The following is a 21918-nucleotide window of genomic DNA, read 5'->3' on the forward strand; positions in this document are numbered from 1 at the left end:
TTGAACCAGGACTTTTGGTTAGGGAAGACTTGAATGGTACGGGAGGGGATGCAGATGGAAGTGCACCATTCAACATAACCACTAACAGTCTCTGTGTTATCATGAATATTGTCCGTGGCCTCTTTAAAAACGTTCATGTCTGTGGCCTCAAGGCAGCCCTGTAGGCCTGCCAGTGCACTGTCAGTCCACATCCTAGTGGTCTTAACTGTGACTGGGTTTGCTTTTAGCTTAGAGATGTATGTGGGCCTTAACAAGATTGCCAGGTGGTCAGATTTTCCAAATTGTGGTTTGGGAATGGCAATGAATGCTGTTTTTATGTTGCTGTAGCTGGTAGGGGAATCCACAAACGTGTAGATATGAACCTCTATGCTCTCTCCTATGTCCTAGGTGTACAAGTGAACAAGGTACCCATAGTCTATGATTTGGACTTGGACCACAAATCAGACCCTTCTGGGTATCCATCCAAAATGTTATTCTTAAACTGATTGGAATTAAAATACCCTTAAATCCACTTTACTTAGTTCTAGGGGAAGATATCACATTAACAAAAGGAAATCAACATCTAGTAAGAGCTTTGCTCTATGCTGCTCGGTTGATAATCCTTAATAAATGGATTGATGACAGTCCTCTAAGTGTCCTACTATGGTTTGAAAAAGTGTTAAGCTTAATGGCATTGGAGAGATTCTCATAAATTCTACAGGGTACCTTGTCCGAATTTGTAGAAGCATGTCTGCCACTAGCGCCATATATTGGGAATGAGTGGCTAAATGTCTTGTGTATCGGGGTGACGGAGGATGTCAGTTAGTTGCCATATTAATTGGGAGGCAGAGGATGGATACAAATGGCTGAGCTCTATATGGGAGAGATTGTTGGCAGCAATATTGTGATGATTATCATATACTGTAGGCCTATTTGGTGTGAAAGTCTTTTATGATGTGTCTTTTTCTTTTGTTCTTATGTCTTTATTGTATTGTTATGTTGGGTTATGCTGTGCCCTATGTCTTGGCATGCTCGTGGTGTATTGTCTACCTTTTTGTCTCATAAAAATATTGAAACAGGAAAAGTGCTTCCAGATTCGAGGGTCAAACAATGTGGTGACGTCACGCCTGGCACCGCCCACCCGTTCAAAAGGTTAAATGGCATTGAGCAACCTGGTTGAGAGGCACAGACAACATGGTTGAGTCGGCATAAAAGGGGAATGGACAGACAGATACAGAGATCTCCATATATGGGCATAGGCCGGAAACAGGCAGACAGACAGCACATCTACATATATGGGTATAATAGGGGCACAGACAGACAGACAGACAGACAGACAGACAGACAGAGACCAGTACTATAGAGCGTCGCAGTTCCCGCCCACTTCCTGTTTTTTTTGGTGCCGGAAGAAAAAACTCAATGCATTTTTCCATTGACATTTCCAAAAATATTTATATCTATTAATTTAAGCCTCAAATCAAGCCATCATGACATGACATGAATCATGACCATAAACGTTTGATTCTGTGATTTTTTTTTGTTGAAAACGGCAAAACAAAGGGTATTTATTAAATATAGTATATCATATAATTAAATATAAAATAAAAAAAAATCACAGAAAAAAACGTTTTATGGTCATGATTCATGTCATCTCGTGATGGCTTGATTCGAGGCTTAAATTAATAGATATAAATATAATTGGAAATGTCAATGGAAAAATGCATTGAGTTTTTTCTTCCGGCACCAAAAAAAAACAGGAAGTGGGCGGGAACTGCGACGCTCTATAGATACAGTGTGCTTGCATGTCTGCATGTTTCTCTTTTTCTTTTGACTATAGTGACGTCACCCGTTACTTATCGATCATCCGTTATGATGTTGCCGGGTCAAATAATGAGTGCATAGAAACCATAGGAAAAAGGTAGACAGGTACTCCTTTATTGGATATTTTGTGGTCATGTGGATTTATACACTTTGTGGGCGTGAATAATGTCCATTAAGACCGCCTGCTTGATGTCTGGACTAATAAACATCAAGCATGGCCATCATCATTGAGTGTATAAAAGGGACAATGACTGACATATACAGAGATCTCCATATATGGGCATAGCAGCATGCCCTTGCACAGGGCATATATCTCCATATCAGTCGGATCGGCGGTGCGACGTAGGTATGAGTATGAGTTTAGTATTTTTCTTATATTATTTGGCCAATGTTTGACCAGTTTTTATAGTATAGTTTGTTGTAGTAATGTAGTAATGGTCTTTTTTCATTTCTTCTTTTTTTTTAAGTATTAAAAAGGTCTTAAAAGTCCTTAATTTGTCACTCATACTGTCATCTGGGGACCCCCCCCAAAAAAATATATGTGGAGTAGACCGACCCACACGGACCTGTCTGTCTGTCTTAGTAGGGGGTACTAAGCACAAAAAATGGCCAAATCGTTACGCGGCGGATAAAAGCATGAAATTTGATACAGATGTCCCTTGGGTCATCCTAAAACATCCTAGAAGGGGTGCCCAAAAAAATCTTAAACAGGAAGTGACTTATGGACAAAATTCAAAATGGCCACCTAAACTGTTGACCGTTGACTCAAAAGACACCAAAAGAATCTCCAAAAAGCATAAAATTTGGCACATATGTCCCTTGGGTCATCCTAAGACATCCTAGAAGGGGTGCCCAAAGGAATCTGAAACAGGAAGTGAGTTATTGACTAAATTGAAAATGGCCGCCTAGTGTTGTCGATTGACTCAAAAGACAACTAAAGAATCTCATAAAAGCATACAATTTGGCACACATGTCTTTTTGGTCATCCTAAGACATCCTAGAAGGGGTGCCCAAAGAAATCTTAAGCAGGAACTGAGTTATTGACAAAATTGAAAATGGCCGCCTACAGTGTTATCTAATGACTCAAAAGACAACTAAAGAATCTCATAAAAGCATACAATTTGGCATACATGTCCCTTGGGTCATCCCAAGACATCCCAGAAGGGGTGCCCAAAAAAATCTTAAACAGGAAGTGAGTCATTGACAAAATTGAAAATGACCGCCTACAGTGTTGTCGATTGACTCAAAAGACAACTAAAGAATATCATAATGGCATACATGTCCCTTGGGTCATCCTAAGACATCCTAGAAGGGGTGCCTGAAATTATCTGAAACAGGAAGTGAGTTATTGACTAAATTGAAAATGGCTGTGTACAGTCTTGACAGATGATGCAAAAGACACTCATAAAAAATAATCTCATAAAAGCATGAAATTTGGTACAAATGTCCCTTGGGTGATCTGAATGCATCCTAAGGGGTGCCAAAAAAAGTTTGAATAGTCTCTCAATGGAAAACACTCCTCCCACACGGGCTGCACTGCTACAATATTCAAATCGAGCAGCCAATCTAGCATTTGGTCCAGAAGCCTGAAAGCTATGCAATCTCTACCATCTCCTGACAAATAAATTAAAGTCGCTGATTCGTGGACACCTTTATGGACACTCTTGCCAGAGGCTGCTTAAGTTTGTAGAGAACTCAAGTGTGGCTGCAAAGCTGAGCCCTTCTGTTCGAGAAAGTGTAGATGCCGGGATGCTGGGTTACCTTGCAGAGCATTAGGCTATGCCAATGTGCTGGTAATTGCGAAATGGCACACATGAATACATGTAGTTACTAAACACTAATCACAAAAAAACAGTAATGATCAAGAAGAAAATACATGAGAAGATAGAGTGTAAAACAAGCAAGAAGATGTAGAGTGCAAAATAAATAAGATGCAGAGAGTAAAATAAGAATATGCAGAGTAAGATAAGATGCAGAGTAAAATAAATGAGAATATGCAGAGAGTTAGATAAATAAAGAAGATTCAAAGAGTACAATAAAAAAAATATGCAGAAAGTAAAATAAATAAGTGATGTAGAAATGAAAACAGAAGGTAGACTACAAAATACGGCAAGTTATGCATAGTAGGGGGTACTAAGCACAAAAAATGGCCAAATCGTTACGCGGCGGATAAAAGCATGAAATTTGATACAGATGTCCCTTGGGTCATCCTAAAACATCCTAGAAGGGGTGCCCAAAAAAATCTTAAACAGGAAGTGACTTATGGACAAAATTCAAAATGGCCACCTAAACTGTTGACCGTTGACTCAAAAGACACCAAAAGAATCTCCAAAAAGCATAAAATTTGGCACATATGTCCCTTGGGTCATCCTAAGACATCCTAGAAGGGGTGCCCAAAGGAATCTGAAACAGGAAGTGAGTTATTGACTAAATTGAAAATGGCCGCCTAGTGTTGTCGATTGACTCAAAAGACAACTAAAGAATCTCATAAAAGCATACAATTTGGCACACATGTCTTTTTGGTCATCCTAAGACATCCTAGAAGGGGTGCCCAAAGAAATCTTAAGCAGGAACTGAGTTATTGACAAAATTGAAAATGGCCGCCTACAGTGTTATCTATTGACTCAAAAGACAACTAAAGAATCTCATAAAAGCATACAATTTGGCATACATGTCCCTTGGGTCATCCCAAGACATCCCAGAAGGGGTGCCCAAAAAAATCTTAAACAGGAAGTGAGTCATTGACAAAATTGAAAATGACCGCCTACAGTGTTGTCGATTGACTCAAAAGACAACTAAAGAATATCATAATGGCATACATGTCCCTTGGGTCATCCTAAGACATCCTAGAAGGGGTGCCTGAAATTATCTGAAACAGGAAGTGAGTTATTGACTAAATTGAAAATGGCTGTGTACAGTCTTGACAGATGATGCAAAAGACACTCATAAAAAATAATCTCATAAAAGCATGAAATTTGGTACAAATGTCCCTTGGGTGATCTGAATGCATCCTAAGGGGTGCCAAAAAAAGTTTGAATAGTCTCTCAATGGAAAACACTCCTCCCACACGGGCTGCACTGCTACAATATTCAAATCGAGCAGCCAATCTAGCATTTGGTCCAGAAGCCTGAAAGCTATGCAATCTCTACCATCTCCTGACAAATAAATTAAAGTCGCTGATTCGTGGACACCTTTATGGACACTCTTGCCAGAGGCTGCTTAAGTTTGTAGAGAACTCAAGTGTGGCTGCAAAGCTGAGCCCTTCTGTTCGAGAAAGTGTAGATGCCGGGATGCTGGGTTACCTTGCAGAGCATTAGGCTATGCCAATGTGCTGGTAATTGCGAAATGGCACACATGAATACATGTAGTTACTAAACACTAATCACAAAAAAACAGTAATGATCAAGAAGAAAATACATGAGAAGATAGAGTGTAAAACAAGCAAGAAGATGTAGAGTGCAAAATAAATAAGATGCAGAGAGTAAAATAAGAATATGCAGAGTAAGATAAGATGCAGAGTAAAATAAATGAGAATATGCAGAGAGTTAGATAAATAAAGAAGATTCAAAGAGTACAATAAAAAAAATATGCAGAAAGTAAAATAAATAAGTGATGTAGAAATGAAAACAGAAGGTAGACTACAAAATACGGCAAATTATGCACTGCATAACCTGTCGTATTGAGTCTGCATAATATGCAGACTGCCATGGTCAACTGTTTAAACAGCCATTTAGAATTTCTTCAACATGGTCCCTTCCTAAAAAGTTTAATAAACAAGCAAACAAATAAATAACCCCTTCTAGGATATATTAAGAAGCACTCAATGTACGTACCAAATTATACACTTTTATGACGTCCCCTTATGTTTTCTTTTGTGTCAACTGCTTTTAGGCGGTCACTTCCTGTTTAAAACCTTTTTGGGCACCCCTTGTAGGATGCGTTCAGATCACCCAAGGGACATTTGTACCACATTTCATGCTTTTATGAGATTCTGTAGGTATCTTGCATCATCTTTCAACACTGTAGGCGGCCATTTTCAATTTAGTCAATAACTCACTTCCTGTTTCAGATTATTTTTGGCACCCCTTCTAGGATGTGTTAGGATGACCCAAGGGACATATGTGCCAAATTGTATACTTTTTGGAGATTCTATAGGCTTTTTGAGTCAATCGCCAACACTGTAGGCGGCCATTTTCAATTTAGTCAATAACTCACTTCCTGTTGAAGACTTTTTTGGGCACCCCTTCTAGGATGTCTTAGGATGACCCAAGGGACATGTGTGACACATTTTATACTTTTTGGAGATTCTTTAGTTGTCTTTTGAGTCAATCGACAACACTAGGCGGCCATTTTCAATTTGGTCAATAACTCACTTCCTGTTTCAGATTTTTTTGGGCTCCCCTTCTAGGATGTCTTAGGATGACCCAAAGGACATGTGTAAACCTGTGATGTGACAATAAAACTGATTCTGATTCTGATTCTGATGTGTGCCACATTTTATGCTTTTTGGAGATTATTTTGGTGTCTTTTGAGTCAACGGTCAACAGTTTAGGTGGCCATTTTGGATTTTGTCCATAACTCACTTCCTGTTTAAGATTTTTTTGGGCACCCCTTCTAGGATGTTTTAGGATGACCCAAGGGACATCTGTATCAAATTTCATGCTTTTATCCGCCGCGTAACGATTTTTCACTTAGTACCCCCTACTATCTGTCTATCACTGTCTGTCTATCTATAACAGTTACACACGTCTTCCGCCAGGGGGCGAAATGCATTAAGGCAACAGTGTCTGGATCGTTTATTGCGCACGCGCAACGGATGTTTGACCCGGAAGTAACTAAGTGCGTTGCTGGGTGTTGTTTTCATGCAAATTTCATATCAAATGCGCGCGTGAGTAACAAAGCGGTGAAAATGTCTGCTAATGGAGGTAAAATGTGTCATATAGAGTCTGTACGGCTGTCTATAAATGAACACATGACGTCGGTGCGAGAGGAGATATTGTGTGTTTTGGAAAAACAGCGTGATGTTTGTGTGAAGCTTAATGTCAGAGTGTTTGTCAGCGAGCGTCTCAGTTTGGCTGCAGAGTTGATGTTCAACCTCTTCCAGAGAGAGATAGAGACACTAGAAACTCTGCTGGAGAGACGAAACAAACTGCTGGACGACATTTTACAGCCACGCATCAGACTACACAGAACAGGTGGGTTGAGCTGCATTTTAAATCACATGTTTACATTAAGTTAAACAGGAGCGCAGCTAGAAGCTAAGCTACTAGCTGAATGCTTTGTCTAGTGACCAGAATCCAGATTAACTGGCGACCGTTTTGCGACTGCATCTGTTATGCAGTGATGGAAGTTAATCACATAATTTTATGTCATTTATGATAAATGATACACAAATATCAATACCACAATGTAGAAATACTCTGTTACAAGTAAAAGTCCATTATAAGACATTTACTTGAGTAAAAGTGCAACGGTATTGGCATCAACATATACTTAAAGTACAGAAAGTAAAAGCACTCATTGGCATTCTGCAGTGGCCTATGTCCCATTTCACAAAGTTTGCCAAAAGCATGTTTTGCTAAAACAAATAAATAGCAGATCTACAAGCTCACAAGTCTATGCTCATAACGCATGGCAACAGCCTACAGTTGGCTTGTAGATCAGCTATTTTCAACTAACCTATAAATAGAGGCCGATTCAACCTATCGTCATATAATTGGTCCCCAAAATGCTCATTATAATATGGTTCCGTTTTTGTCTACTTGGTCTGTGTCTCAGAGGACGGCTGTGTTCAGCTCAGAAACCCACCTATCAGTGACATCATAGATGGTACATATAGTGTTTTATATTGGTATTTATATAGGTATTTTTGTGTTATTTGTTTGTTGATTCATTGAATGCATAGGACCATAATGGAAACAAGCCCCTTGGACTTTTTTTGTGTAAACCCTTTAGCCTAAATGTCTGACTAGGTTAGTCAATATATGGTTTAACCCCAAACAAATTGATTCAAAAGGGTTTTCAATGCTGGTAGTATGTTGTTCTGGACACCCCATCGAAATTATACATGGTGAAAGAAATGCTGTTACAATTACTTTGATGTGAAACGCTAGTTTGCCTAGACTAACAGTAAATGAGTAAGACAAGGAGATCAGTATCTTCTCCAATCACCGTAGTGGTGTAAGCATAATCCAGGTGCATTGACCACAGTGCTATCCCTTTCTTTCATTTCATCACTTATCATTCGGATCAGTCTCTGTATATTCATATCTCTTGACAGGAACTCCTCCTTCTTACCTGAGAACTTTGTCTCAGCAGTGAATTTGACAATGGGATGAATATTGTTTCCTCTTCCTTGATGTGTGTTGTCTTTAATTGGTGTCCCGTCGTCATATCGAACACAATGGTCGTAGCTGAGCCATAATGCTGGCTGGTGAAGTCTGCATATGCAAGTGCAGTTTTACCATAGCTTTCTCTGTGCTTTCATGGTATTCGGTGAAGGAGTGAACCTCCATCAAGAACGCAATGCTCTGTTTCTGGTACAGAATCTAGGATTGCATCACTTGCATGATCACAGGTCGCATGCGCTAGTTGTGGTTTATCAGCCTGCGGAATACATTTCTGGCTTCAAAGCGGGCAGGAGGGAAAGGACTGAGCTCGTAACCCGGGTGTCAGTGTCTTGCTCAAGGACACTTCAACACTAGCCTCGATCTCCAGGTTTTATTTTTTAGTTTTGCTCAAAAATAAGAGCCTGGACCAGCCTGCTGACGTTCCTGAAATAGTAAGCGTTTCATTTCCCCAACCAACCAGAGTGCAGTGGGCGTCGCTCCAAAGATTGTGACATCAGGGCTCTCAATGCTGTACATTGAGAGCCCTGTCTTCCATGTCTTTCCATGACAGTTTATCTCTTACACAACATTTTACTTTTTTTATAAATGCAACTATTGTATCTCTTACAACACATTTTATGCGTTTTAAAAATGCAAATTTTCTATCTCTAACAATATATTTTTATAAATGCAACTATTTGTCTTTCGGAGATGGTTTGAGTAAACATCCGGCCAAAACATTAATGAAAACAAATACGGTAGGTAAAGTCCCAGCCTTCCACCAGGAGGTTGTGGGTTCAAATCCACCGAGGTGCAACCGGCTTTGTCGGGCGTCTATGCACAATTGGCCCGTGTTTGGGGAAGGAAATGTATTGCCGGACGGGGAGGGTGATATTGGTCATTGCATGTACACCTACGGGCTGGGGTGGCACCTGTCAGTTGTAGGGCTGTCACGATTATGAATTTCTGGAGACGATTAATTGTCATACAAATAATTGCGATTGACGAATATATTGTCTAGCACAATTATTTTTTCTTTCTCTTCATTTTATGACACTAGGGCATTAACGAATAGTGATTTATGGTATTCGAATTATTCGACCCAAAAGTATTCGAATATTCGATTATTCGATTTGATTATAAAAAATTAAAAAAAAGTTTTTTTTTTTTTTTTTTTTTCAATTGCATTGATGACTCGACTCAAGGAATGCGAGTTGACGTCACACCAGAGCTCACAGCTGCATGTCTGCTCTAGAAAAGCCACTAAAAAAAAAATCTTTAAAAAAAAAAGAAAATGCTTTTTTTTTTTTTTTTTCCGAATAGTCGAATAGTGGTTTGATAGTCGAATAGTCGGTTTGATATTCGAATATTCGAATATTCGACTATTCTGTGAATGCCCTGTATCATAGTATAAGCTTTGATAATACACATACTGTTCACCTTAACTGTTTACCTTAATGAAGAAGAAGAGCAATTTATTGTATTTTTGAACATCAGAAATAGACAGACATAACTATTTGCTGCAACAAGCTAAAATGATTTCTGCCTGTTAGGCTAAAACTGTTAGAAAAACATTGCACAGGTCAGAGAAAATGTCTCTTTGACTTACTTAGTCAATAAACAAAGTGCATAGGTCAGAGGTCAGGTCAGACAAAATGTCTGACTTTTGAAATGGTCTTAAATAATAAACAAAGTCTGCACTGCAGACAAAGCAATCTCTTTGCCTTTTAGGCTTTGAAAACTGTAAACAAAAACATCACATGGGGGCAAGTAAACATACAATTTCTCTCCCTGGCTGTTAGTGTAAACTGTAAAAAGAAAATACACAGGGCAAACAAACAATATCTCTTTGCCTTTTAGGCTTAAGCTCTGTTAACAAATTGCACATGTCAGACAAAACATCTCTTTGTCTTTCTTAGTCGATAAACAAAGTGCACAGGTCAGAGGTCAGACAAAATGTCTCTTTGACTTTCTCTATAAATACAAATGGCACAGGACAGATAACACGACATAAATAAAAACAACTTAAATATTCAGCTATTAGTCAATAGCTATGCTGTACAAAAAAATGAAAATGACAGCCAGAGTTTGGTCTGCTTCCTCAGGTCTCTCTGTCCAAATGTAGGTTTTGATCAAAACAATTCAACCAGGGCCATTTGAGTTTACTCACTGCAGCTTTTATGTTAGAACCATTATCAGTGGTAATGCAGGACATTTTCTTCTCATCTAATGCCCAGTCTGAGGGGATTATGCAAAAACATCAGCTGTGAGGTAGTGCACTGTTAGGCTCATGTATATTAGAGCTTGACCACATGTCTGTAGTGAGTGAGTAAAAATCTACTTTGTTCAACTCCTAAGATTGTCATCCTTCACATTGTTGTACAATTTCGGGATTGCCGTCTTGGAGATGTACGTTTTGCCTGGTAGGTCGTACTGCTTATCAAACTTGTGCAGCATTTCTTTAAACGCTGGTTTTTCTACCGTATTGAGCGGCTGCATTTCCTTGGCGATGAACCGCGTTACACTGTCCGTTAATGTACGCTAGAGATGCTCCGATTACCGATCCCTGGAATCAGTATCTGCTGATAATGATATTACCGATCACAGCGTCAAATCCATAAATCCTTCTATTTATTGTGTTACTGTAGCAGTATTTATATATTTAATGATTGTTATTGTCGTCGGGCAATTAAAGGTCATGTTCTAATTGCCCGAAAAGTAAATTGGCATTATAAAATGATGGGTACAATTTTAACACTTTACTTTCTACTTGCAAATTCTGGGGCTGCACGATAAACAAAATGTCATACCTCAATACTTATGCCAAATATCTCAATAGCTATACAATATGACTATGGTTCACACACTTGTTATTTTATATTTTTTAAGTGTAGCAACAGTGAAAACTTGTCATTCTTCAAAAACAGCATATTTTAGGTCAGCTGTCTGTGCTCTTATTTTGGGTCCCCAGCTAAATGATAGATAGTATAGGAACCAAATGGACCAGTTAGGGTCCATTTTTGTACACCGAGTTATAGACCCATAAGGGTCCATTTGGTTCCTATACTATCTATCATTTAGCTAAATGATAGATAGTGTAGGAACCAAATAGAGGTGCTGCGATCAAGGTTTTTGCGATCCGAAGCGATTCCGATCAGGCAGCCTCAAAACGGATCCGATCCGATTAATTCCGATCCAATACGGCACATAATAGTCTCTATACCATTGGTTCTCAAAGTGGGGTCCGGGGACCCCCAGGTGTACTTGAGGGGGTTCCAGGGGATCCCCAGCTAAATGATGGATAGGAACCAAATGGAATTGGGGAGATAGAGATGCCATTAAATGGGGTCCGCAGCCTAATGCATGTCAAACTGGGGGTCCTTGAAATCAAAATTGTTGAGAATCACTGCTAGAGCTGTAAAAATCTTCTCTTATGGGGGTCCCTGGCTTATCTTTTCAAATGGGGGTCCGCGGGCTAATAAGTGTCAATTTGGGGGTCCTTGACATGAAAAAGTTAGAGAACCACTGCTCTACACTGTCTATATAATGTTGACAACCCCCCCCCCCGCACACCTCTCGCTCCACACACCGCTCAGAAAAAAGAAAAGTATTCTGCTGCATGTCTGAATCATTTTTTCTTTTATCCCAAATGCGTCCCCAATCAGTGTAAAGAGCCTCGATGGACAGCTAGGCCTACTATGTTGCAAAAGACGCCATCTCAGTTTCCCTTTTATGTAGGCATTGTCTTTTTTAATAAGACGGACAAAATCTGGCAACAGTGGCTATGGGTCAGACTCGGATTCAGAGCGGTATAAAACATAACACATTGTATCACTACTTATCATACAATTACATTTGTGTTAATTTCAGCCAAGGGTCAACTGGTCAAGTTTCTTTTATTAGTGATTCCACCATATCCATATAGAAATACACATCATAAAATATAATTAAATGACGTTTCACAGAAAAAATTATAATATTAATAAATATTCATTTAAAATGAACATAGTACAAAATATATTGTACATACGTCATCCCAGGTGGACATTAAGGGGATCTTAGGGTTGGTCCCCCTGAGCTTCAGGAGGAGCCTATCCGTCTCCTTCCTTATAGCGATGTCCTTATAGGTCTCCATCTCCTCTGACGTGAGTTTATGGACCAGCAAGTGCCTGTCCAGAAGCTTGCCCGTCATGCCACACCCCGGGACAGGACAGGGGCAACATCTGACGTTTGTGCGCTTATTGGAGAGGTTAAGCAATAGCTTACGCTCTTTAATATTGTGTGCACTTTGGTCAGGTGGCCCGACAGGGAGCCCACCGTGTACACTTTGTAACATAGGCAACAGAAAGGCATTCTAAATATTAAAAGAGAGAAAGGGGAGAGAGATTTTGTGAGATTGTGGGTCTCACAAAATAAAAAAAGTAAACTTTAAAGAGAACTTGTGACCGAATGTATAGTCACCACACTTAATAACCTGTATCTCTGTGTGTCCGGTCTACTGCTCCCAAACACTGAGGCATTCCATGATTCCGCAGAAATCCGGATACTAGCTCCTCTGCCTCGGGCACAGTGAAAGGCAGCTTAATGTACTTCGGACCTAGGTGAACCTAGTACTATCTATCATTTAGCTAAATGATAGATAGTGTAGGAGCCAAATAGAGGTGCTGCGATCAAGGTTTTTGCGATCCGATGCGATTCCGATCAGGCAGCATCAAAACGGATCCGATTAATTCCGATCCGATACGGCACATAATAGTCTCTATACCATTGGTTCTCAAAGTGGGGTCCGGGGACCCCCAGGTGTACTTGAGGGGGTTCCAGGGGATCCCCAGCTAAATGATGGATAGGAACCAAATGGAATTGGGGAGATAGAGATGCCATTAAATGGGGTCCGCAGCCTAATGCATGTCAAACTGGGGGTCCTTGAAATCAAAATGGTTGAGAATCACTGCTAGAGCTGTAAAAATCTTCTCTTATGGGGGTCCCTGGCTTATCTTTTCAAATGGGGGTCCGCGGGCTAATAAGTGTCAATTTGGGGGTCCTTGACATGAAAAAGTTAGAGAACCACTGCTTTCCATTCCATGATTCCGCAGAAATCCGGATACTAGCTCCTCTGCCTCGGGCACAGTGAAAGGCAGCTTAATGTACTTCGGACCTAGGTGGACAGTGATGGCTTTGCACGTTTGCCTGACTATTTTGGTCGTGATATGCCGAAGGCATTAGCAATTTTTCATGTTCGTAAGTCACCCTCGATGTAAGGGCGAAGTTCTTCGCTCAGGGCGACAAGAGAGTCTTCGGACATACGAAAGTTTTCTATCCATGCACGGTCGTCAATAATGCCATTCACAAAGTTGTCCCACCATTGGCTTGTCCTCCCGGGTCTCGTCCGAAGGTTCCCCACCGCCGACATATCGGTACATCAATGATTTGGTGCAAGTAATTAATGCGCCTTCTTTGCTGAGCAATATCATCTGTGAGGATTCGGTATAGGTTGAAATTGAGCTCCTGACAGTTCAATGAGAGCGTGACTCAAAGGTCCGACATGTATGTTGTTGTTTGTTTCCTACTGGCGCATGCCTGTTACGTAATAAATAGCGTATTTTTAACGGTTTTCCCGTTATGCCCGTCTACATGGAGACGCTAAGCAGAGCCTATTCAAAGATTTCTACTCTGGAAGGGGGTTAAACTTTTTCGCATTTTAAACGCTGCGAAAACACTGTTGCCGTTTAAAAGGAATTCACATCTTCACACCTTTTTATTTTGTTGCCGTTTTCTCTAGAGACCGTTGACGTCTAAACGGGGCCGAAGTCTGTACACTTAGCACACCAAGCACACAGACTCCAAACAGTCGAGTCAATATTCAGGACCGGACAAAATAAAAATTTCTCAGATATCATCACATTCTGTATAACATATGTTATACATATTATGGCACCCTCAAATGGGAAAAACTGCAACCTAAAACCATTCAACACTAACTAAGATTAACTAATGCAATAAAACACATTTGTCCGAAACCTAATAACAAAATCAAACACATAACCCCTTCCCATGTCGCAGAGAGACTGTGGTGCAGTGCAATTGTCCCCATCAGCTGCAGATATGGAGCAGCTTGTTACCTTTTCTTTGGCCAGCCAATCATCTCCAGCAGCTTCCCACAGAACTGGTAACTCAAAGGAAAACAAAGGGGGGGAGGGGGGGAGGCGTGCGGAATAGGGAGGGACAACGCCTGGGAGAACGGGAGGCCACCGGGCCAACTGGACCCGGCAATTGCCACGCCGGTCCCGGGGATATGCTTCGCGCCGACGGCCAGGGGGCCCTTTTGTCTCCCTCGGGGGGCCCTGAGAAATGGGCACTCCATGTTCCGTTATTCTAATTTATATACAGTACATGAGTTGTGCTAATGTTACCTCTTCTCTCCTCCTGTCTGTGTGTAAAGAGGTTTCCCGTGAACAGGAGAGGAACCCCAGTTTGGTCCAGGAGGAACCACAACCTCCACAACATGAGGAGAGGAGCCCCAGTCTGGTCCAGGAGGAACAACGACCTCCACAGATTAAAGAGGAACCCGTCACACTGCCTTGTCAGAATGCCTTCATTGTTATCCCCAATATCCCGACACGTGAGTGTGAATGTAAAATGCATAGATGATCCTGCTCCGTCAAAATTCAAGAAACTTTCAGAATGACAATTTACAGTGAATCCTACTTGATGCGACGTCCATTGCACTCCTTGTAAACTTTGCTTGCGATGTTTCCATGTTAAAAAAGGTATCCAGACAACGATCTCAGACAAAAGTATTCCATGGAAGCAGAACGGGACAACACTTATATACACATAACATTTTAAAACCCTTAAGAGAGTATAAAACCACCTAAAGTGGTTTAGTATAGAGCACCGAAGTCCTGACGTCACTACCACTAGAGGGCGCTGTTCCCCTGGGTTGTGGCTTTATTTTTTTGTGTTGAAATCCCCATTGGGGAATTTTAGATCGCCTCATATAAGAACTGTGTTTGAAAAATAAACACATTTTATTTTATGTACAAATTTACCCAAAGAGTAACACATTAAACACTAGAAACGAGTCAAACGACCCAAAGACTACATTTGCCATGAACGCGGCTGCAGTAGGGACAGTGATATCAGACCCCGGAAGTGTAGTTCCGGACTTTTAAGGCAGAATAAATTCAATTCTCTCTAGAAACAGGCTGTATCAAATATGAATGAATATCAAACGATGCAGAGCCACCCCCTGACAGAATCGCCGGGGTGGTGTGTTTATTTTTGGAACACAGTTCTTATATGACATGATAAGATTGCCCTATGGGGGTTTCAACACAAAATATAAAGCTACAACCCAGGGGGACAGCGCCCTCTGGCGGCAGTGATGTCAGACTTCTGTGCTCTATTCACCTGTTTCCTAGGCTGTGTGTTTTCCACTTCCTGTCGATTTCATTGGATATCATTGGTCATCTGACCAGTTTCATTGGATCAAATCGACAGGAAGTGGAAAACACACAGCCTAGGAAACAGGTGAATAGCTGTTCACTTAGCAGTGACATAAGGTAATTGTTTTGCCTTTAAAATAATGAAAGGGAGACAATAATATGATGTCTGTTTTACATAGCTGACTCACTTTGAAATAATTTATTTTATTTTTGACACTTTTGACTCGGGAACATTTTAGCCATGATTGATTCATGTTAAAAAAACAAAAAGATGAAAAAAACATTCCCAGCACTTTCTAAGATGTAGTATGCTTGTTTCTCTGGTATGCTTGCTATAGGAAGTAATAAGAAATTGCTTTTTTGATTAGGTATACCAGTGGTTCTCAAACTTTTTCATGTCAAGGACCCCTAAATTAATGTAATTAATTAATTAATTAATGTATTTGACCACTGACCTCCATCTGAAAATATTTTGTGCCAGGGACGCCATGCAAGATGTGTGTTAAAATGTTTAAAAAAATATTCCAACCTTTTCCAAGACTATTTTGAAAATAGCAGATCTACAAGATCACAACACGTATGTATGATTAAAGTAGAATTTTTACTTTTGAACAAAAAAATTGTTGGGGACAACATCTACAGAATACACCACAGAAAAGGAAAACGGCACCACATCCATCTCAGGAGTCTGTCTTATAAGTTATTTCGTTAAGAACACAGTTATTGGTCACTTTATACAAAATGATTAAAAAATAAAGTACGTTCATATTCACATTTTGTTTACTTAATATACATTTTCACCCTTCAAATTTTATAAAATCAAATTGCATTTGCCCTGGATGTAATGTTAACAATAGAGTCATAAAAACCCTGCATGCACGTGCGCACGCACTCGGCTGGCTACTTTTTTTGACCCAGCTGGACATTGTCTAGACTAGTGGAACACCCTGTAAGCCTTTCCTGGCAGACAATCTTTTCACCACACTGAAGCACCTTCTGTCAAACATGATTCTCTTTAGAGGGTAAAGACTCTGCTGAAGCTTTTCTCAGAAGAACGAGCAAATGGCAAATATGCCTCTCTTATCAACATAGTATTTGTTGCAGACAAACAGACTTTGAGGGTCAGGAAGAAGGTTTCCTGAGTGAGATGCCCTCATGGTTAGAATGGCGTCCAAGGAGCTCCTTTTCTCAGCTGTGACAAAGCTGCTGGATAAATGCCTTGATTTCACAGCTCTGGTCGTGTATCTTACATAAACAGGGTTTTGGTCTCTATTGATACAAAGTAAAACTTCGACTAACACCTGATTTAAACTTCATTGCGTGCCATGCCAGTGTCACTTATTACTCCAAAGAATATAATGAAATCAACAGGGAAGCAAATTGAATTTATTGTAAAGTTTATACTGTCAGATTATGTGATTCCACTGCTTAACCACAGGCTCTATACTAGTGTCTTTTCCGTTTTAAAAAGCCAATCGACAAGTTCACAACGCGTTGCTTCTCTGTTGATTTCATTATATTCTTTTGACTAATAAGTGACACTGACATGGCTTGCAGATCCGCCACTCTTGACATAAGATACGTAATGAAGTACAAATCAAGTGATTCAGAATTAATATGTATTCAATTCAGACCCCAGACCCAGAAAGATCCATATTACAAGAATATACATGTATGTATGCAGGCTATAGTTTGGCATAGCGTTCCTGTCGGGCAGAAACCAGCCAACTCAAGTTTTCTGCTTTAATTTTTTTTTCATACATCAGGGCTATTGAACACCCTTTACGTCTGTGTGTTGGTTAAAACTATATTGAACCAATGAAATTTATTAAAAAGCAATTCGGACAAAACCAGCTAACTCCATTGGATCCTCAAACTTTCTGCTAAACCAGCTAACTCCACCAAAGGGGGGTGGAGAGACAAAACCTCCTAACTCAACTTTTTGTTTAGTTTTTTCATTTCCTGAAAAATGAACATTTTAGAGTTTGCTGGTTTCTGCCCGACAGCAGTGATAGCCGTGATGGAAATGTATACTTTACAAAACTGAAGTGGAAGGCAGGTATACAGGGGGCTAATATTGTATTTGTAGGAGCTGAGACGTAAGAGACGTGCCGTCTGAAGCGGACTTGAGCCACGAGAGGCACCGCCTCAAAGACTCCCATAGCTCCCTCCATAGCTGGTCAATCAAAAAAATAACATAACATGTTATACACCGTAGATAATTCACTCACCCACTATATAATATTGTGACATTTTGGGTGACAATGCTTTACATGCTTAATCTATATATACAATTGGGATGCAGGCGCATGTGCGAGTAATTGGTAATTGGTCATTGGTAATAGGTAAAAAATAAAAAACTGCGCACTGCGCATGCGTGGACTAGCACTTCTCTTTCACCGGTGTCGTATTTCCACATTCCATTTCAAGACGGGTGAGAGAGAGAGCGAGGGAGGGGGAGAGAGAGAGAGAGGGGGAGAGAGAGCGAACATGCACTCTTTCACCGGTGTCGTATTTCCACATTCCATTTCAAGACGGGAGAGAGAGAGAGGGGGGAGGGAGGGGGAGAGAGAGAGGGGGAGGGAGGGCGAGAGAGAGAACAACAACACACGTGACCACTTCGCTTAAACCCGCGCCGTTGCTTTCACTTTAGCCATCTGCGTTGCCACGTTGCCAAAAGACAAGCAGTGTTGCCAGATGTAGGCCAGAAACAAGCAACCACCTTCATGAAAAATAAAAAACAGCCGAAGGGGTCCGCCATGTTTCACGGGGGTCCGTGGGGGTCCCAACACTCCCAGGGGGTCCGCGGACCCCCCCCCCACACTTTTCTTTTGGAAATGTTTATCCCACGATTTTGGTACCCCAAAATAAGCACGCCCTGGCTAGAGCCCCGTGCGCGGCTAGCGGGTCGTCCGCCCGTAGGGCGGCCGGACCTCTAGTTACATTACAAAACTGAGAATGTTTTCAACTTCCACACATTAGGATAGAATTAAGGTTTTGACATGGAGCATTTACTTACAGTACATTTACAACTTCCTTGAACTGCACAGCTATGAAAACACTGCATGGAAAAAATCTAATATTTCATATCATTGCTGTCCGGCAGAAAACTTTTGACGCTTTTACATTTTTTCCATAAATCAGGGCCATTGAACACCCTTTACGTCTGTGTGTTGGTAAAAAAAAAAATGTAACCAATGAAAAGCATTAAAAAGCGCTTCTGACAAAACCAGCTAAATCACATTTTCAGCTAAACCAGCAAAGTCCACCGGAGTTAACTGGTTTTGCTGACTCCAGGCTCCAACCCCCTTTTGACTTCCAACCTCATTGTGAGCTTGGAGGTCCATTCAGCTGTTCTTATCAATGATGAACAAAACCGCCTAACTCCACTTTTTTTCATTTCCTGAAAATTTTACATTTTGGAGTTAGCTGGTTCCTGCCGGACAGCAGAGATATATGTAACTATACATTTAATGGTTTTCTCGCATTGTATCTTTCATCTAGACTTCCTGCACCGTTCTGCGTGCAAAGATGTTTCCCCCGAACAGCTGGAGAGGAGGCCCTGTCTGGTCCAGGAGAAACCAGAGCTTCCACAGATCAAAGAGGAACAGGAACAGGAGGAGCTACTTCAAAGAACAGTGGAGGCTGATGGACCGACGATGACATTGCTAGACATTGTAAGTGAAGACGATGAAAACGGAGAGACAGAGCCTGTACCCAGCACCTCAACTGATCACATGAACACGCAAGCTGATGTAGAGGACTGTGGAACATCACAGCCATCTAGTGAAGACGATGAAAACGGAGAGACAGAGCCTGTAGCCAGCACCTCAACTGAACAAATGGACACGCAAGATGTAGAGGACTGTGGAACATCACAGCCAACTAGTGAAGACAATGAAAACAGAGACACAGAGCCTGTAGCCAGCACCTCAACTGAACACATGAAAACACGAGCTCAAACAAAGAACTTTCGTACATCACAGCCAACTAGTGACAATCATACATCACAGCCAACTAGTGGTGATCAGCTCCTCTCTTCACACTGTTCTGAATCTGATACTGACAGTGATGAGTGGAAGCCCAAGGAATCATCAAAACAAACTCACTCCTCAACGAGTCACACAGGGAAGAGAAGCTATACTTGTTCAGTTTGTGGTAAAAGCTGCCGTCAAAAGGGTCATCTAGAAGCACACATGAGGACCCATACAGGAGAAAGGCCCTTTACTTGTAAAGTTTGTGGCAAAGGCTGTGTCCGAAAGGATGTTCTAAAATTACACATGAGGATTCATACAGGGGAAAAGCCATTTACTTGTACAGTTTGTGGTAAAATGTTCAGTCTATTGGGAAATATGAAGAAGCATACAATGATTCACATGATTCACACAGGGGGAAAGCCCTTGAGTTGTGAAAACGGACATACAGAGCCTGTGGCCAGCACCTCAACTGAACACATAAAAACACAAGCTGGTGTAGAGGATCGTGGAACATCACAGCTGACTAGTGTAGACGGTGAAAACGGAGAGACAGAGCTTGTAGCCAACACCTCAGCTGAACTCATGAAAACACAAGCTCATACAAAGGACTTCCGTACATCACAGCTAACTAGTGATGATCAGCTCCTCTCTTCACACTATTCTGAATCTGATACTGACGGTAATGAGTGGGAGCACAGGGCATCATCAAAACAAACTCACTCCACGAGTCACACAGGGAAGAAAAGCTATATGTGTTCAGTTTGCGGTAAAAGTTGCAGGCAAAAAGGTCATCTAGATGTACACATGAGGACCCATACAGGGGAAAAACCCTTTACCTGTTTAGTTTGTGGCAAAGGCTGTGTCCGAAAGGATGTTCTAACATCACACATGAGGATTCATACAGGGGAAAAGCCATTTACTTGTGCAGTTTGTGGCAAAATGTTTAGTCATTTGGGAAATTTGAAGCAGCATACAATGATTCACACAGGGGAAAAGCCCTTGACTTGTGCAGTTTGTGGCAATTGCTTTATTCACCTTAATGATCTAAATAAACATATGAGGACTCACACAGGAGAAAAGCCCTGTACTTGTACAGTATGTGGCAAAGGTTGTAGTACAACGAGTCATCTAAAAATACACATGCAAACTCATACAGGGGAAAAAACATTTACTTGTAGAGTTTGTGGCAAAGGCTGTAATAACCTAAAATCACACATGAGAGTACATACAGGGGAAAAGCCGTATTCTTGTAGAGTTTGTGGCAAAAGCTTTAGTCAAAGTAGTACGTTAAAAACCCACATGATGATTCATTCGGGTGAAAAACCCATTACTTGCAAAGTTTGTGGCAGAGGCTGTCGTGAAATGCGTACTCTAAAAAAACACATGAGAACTCATACAGCGGAAAAGCCCTTTACTTGTACAGTTTGTGGCCTAGGATGTAGGGAAATGTCTGATCTGAAAAAACACATGAAGACTCATACTGGGGAAACCCCATTTGTTTGTACAGTTTGTGGCAAAGGATGTTTAATTTGTGCCGAAGGATGTAGTCGAATGGTTCATCTGAAAATACACATGAAGACTCATCTAGGGGATAGACCCTTTAGGTGTACAGTTTGTGGCAAATGCTTTGCTCGCAGGTTTCATCTGACAAGACACATAGAAAGTCATACTGGGGAAAGAACATCTGACGTGATGAAGACTGATTTAGGGGAAAGACCCTTTAGGTGTACAGTTTGTGGTAAATCCTTTGCTCGCAGGTTTCATCTGACAAGACACATAGAAAGTCATACTGGGGAAAGAACACCTGAAGTGATGATGATGCATATGTGAAAGAAGCTGTTAAGTGAACAGTATATTTACTTAACTTAATTTAATATACTTTTCTCAGAGAAGGCATCTTAGTTGACATATATCACACTCAGATAAATGTATGATCATTCACTCTATTCCAGAATGACAATGTCAGGTCATAGATACTTAACCACTCAAACCGCAGCATCGACGTGTTGTGAGCTTGTCAATCGGCTATTTTCAGTGGACGCTTTCCCCACAATAACAGTTAACGGAAAACACACTAGTATAGAGCCTGTGGTTAAGCAGTGGAATCACATAATCTGACAGTATAAACTTGACAATGAATGCAATTTGCTTCTCTGTTTTCATTATATTCTTTTGACTAATAATTGCTTGTGAGTTTTAATTATTTTTCGCTTTTTTGACAGTTTTTTATATTGATTTCCATCTTGTATTATTACCAGCAGCTCATAGGTTACTTGTAGAGTAATATGAATATTAGTAAATGCAATAAAGTGCCAACAAGCTAACTGGATTCTGTAGCTGTTCACTGTGTATTGACATGTGTGTTGT

The 21918-nt window shown here is 40.7% G+C and overlaps 1 protein-coding gene across 1 annotated transcript; it reads left to right on the forward strand.

Moving 5' to 3' along the window:
- Window positions 1–6705: 6705 nt before the first annotated feature.
- LOC308093054 (uncharacterized protein) lies at window positions 6706–21813 on the forward strand. The gene is made up of 3 exons (XM_080439263.1): window positions 6706–6995; window positions 14569–14748; window positions 19079–21813. The coding sequence occupies exons 1-3, from the start codon at window positions 6710–6712 to the stop codon at window positions 21379–21381; spliced, it is 2769 nt and encodes a 922-aa protein (XP_080295389.1). The 5' UTR covers window positions 6706–6709; the 3' UTR covers window positions 21382–21813.
- Window positions 21814–21918: the final 105 nt, after the last annotated feature.

Source organism: Gymnoscopelus braueri (assembly GCF_963280865.1).
Source record: "Gymnoscopelus braueri genome assembly, chromosome: 10".
NCBI classification, from domain to species: Eukaryota; Metazoa; Chordata; class Actinopteri; order Myctophiformes; family Myctophidae; genus Gymnoscopelus; species Gymnoscopelus braueri.

Excerpts from the sequence above, each read along its gene's own strand:
- LOC308093054 (XM_080439263.1), top strand. The coding sequence starts at position 6,710 with ATGTCTGCTAATGGAGGTAAAATGTGTCATATAGAGTCTGTACGGCTG. Across the intron at positions 6,996-14,568 it reads CATCAGACTACACAGAACAG|AGGTTTCCCGTGAACAGGAG; the intron begins GTGGGTTGAGCT and ends CTGTGTGTAAAG. Across the intron at positions 14,749-19,078 it reads TATCCCCAATATCCCGACAC|ACTTCCTGCACCGTTCTGCG; the intron begins GTGAGTGTGAAT and ends TCTTTCATCTAG.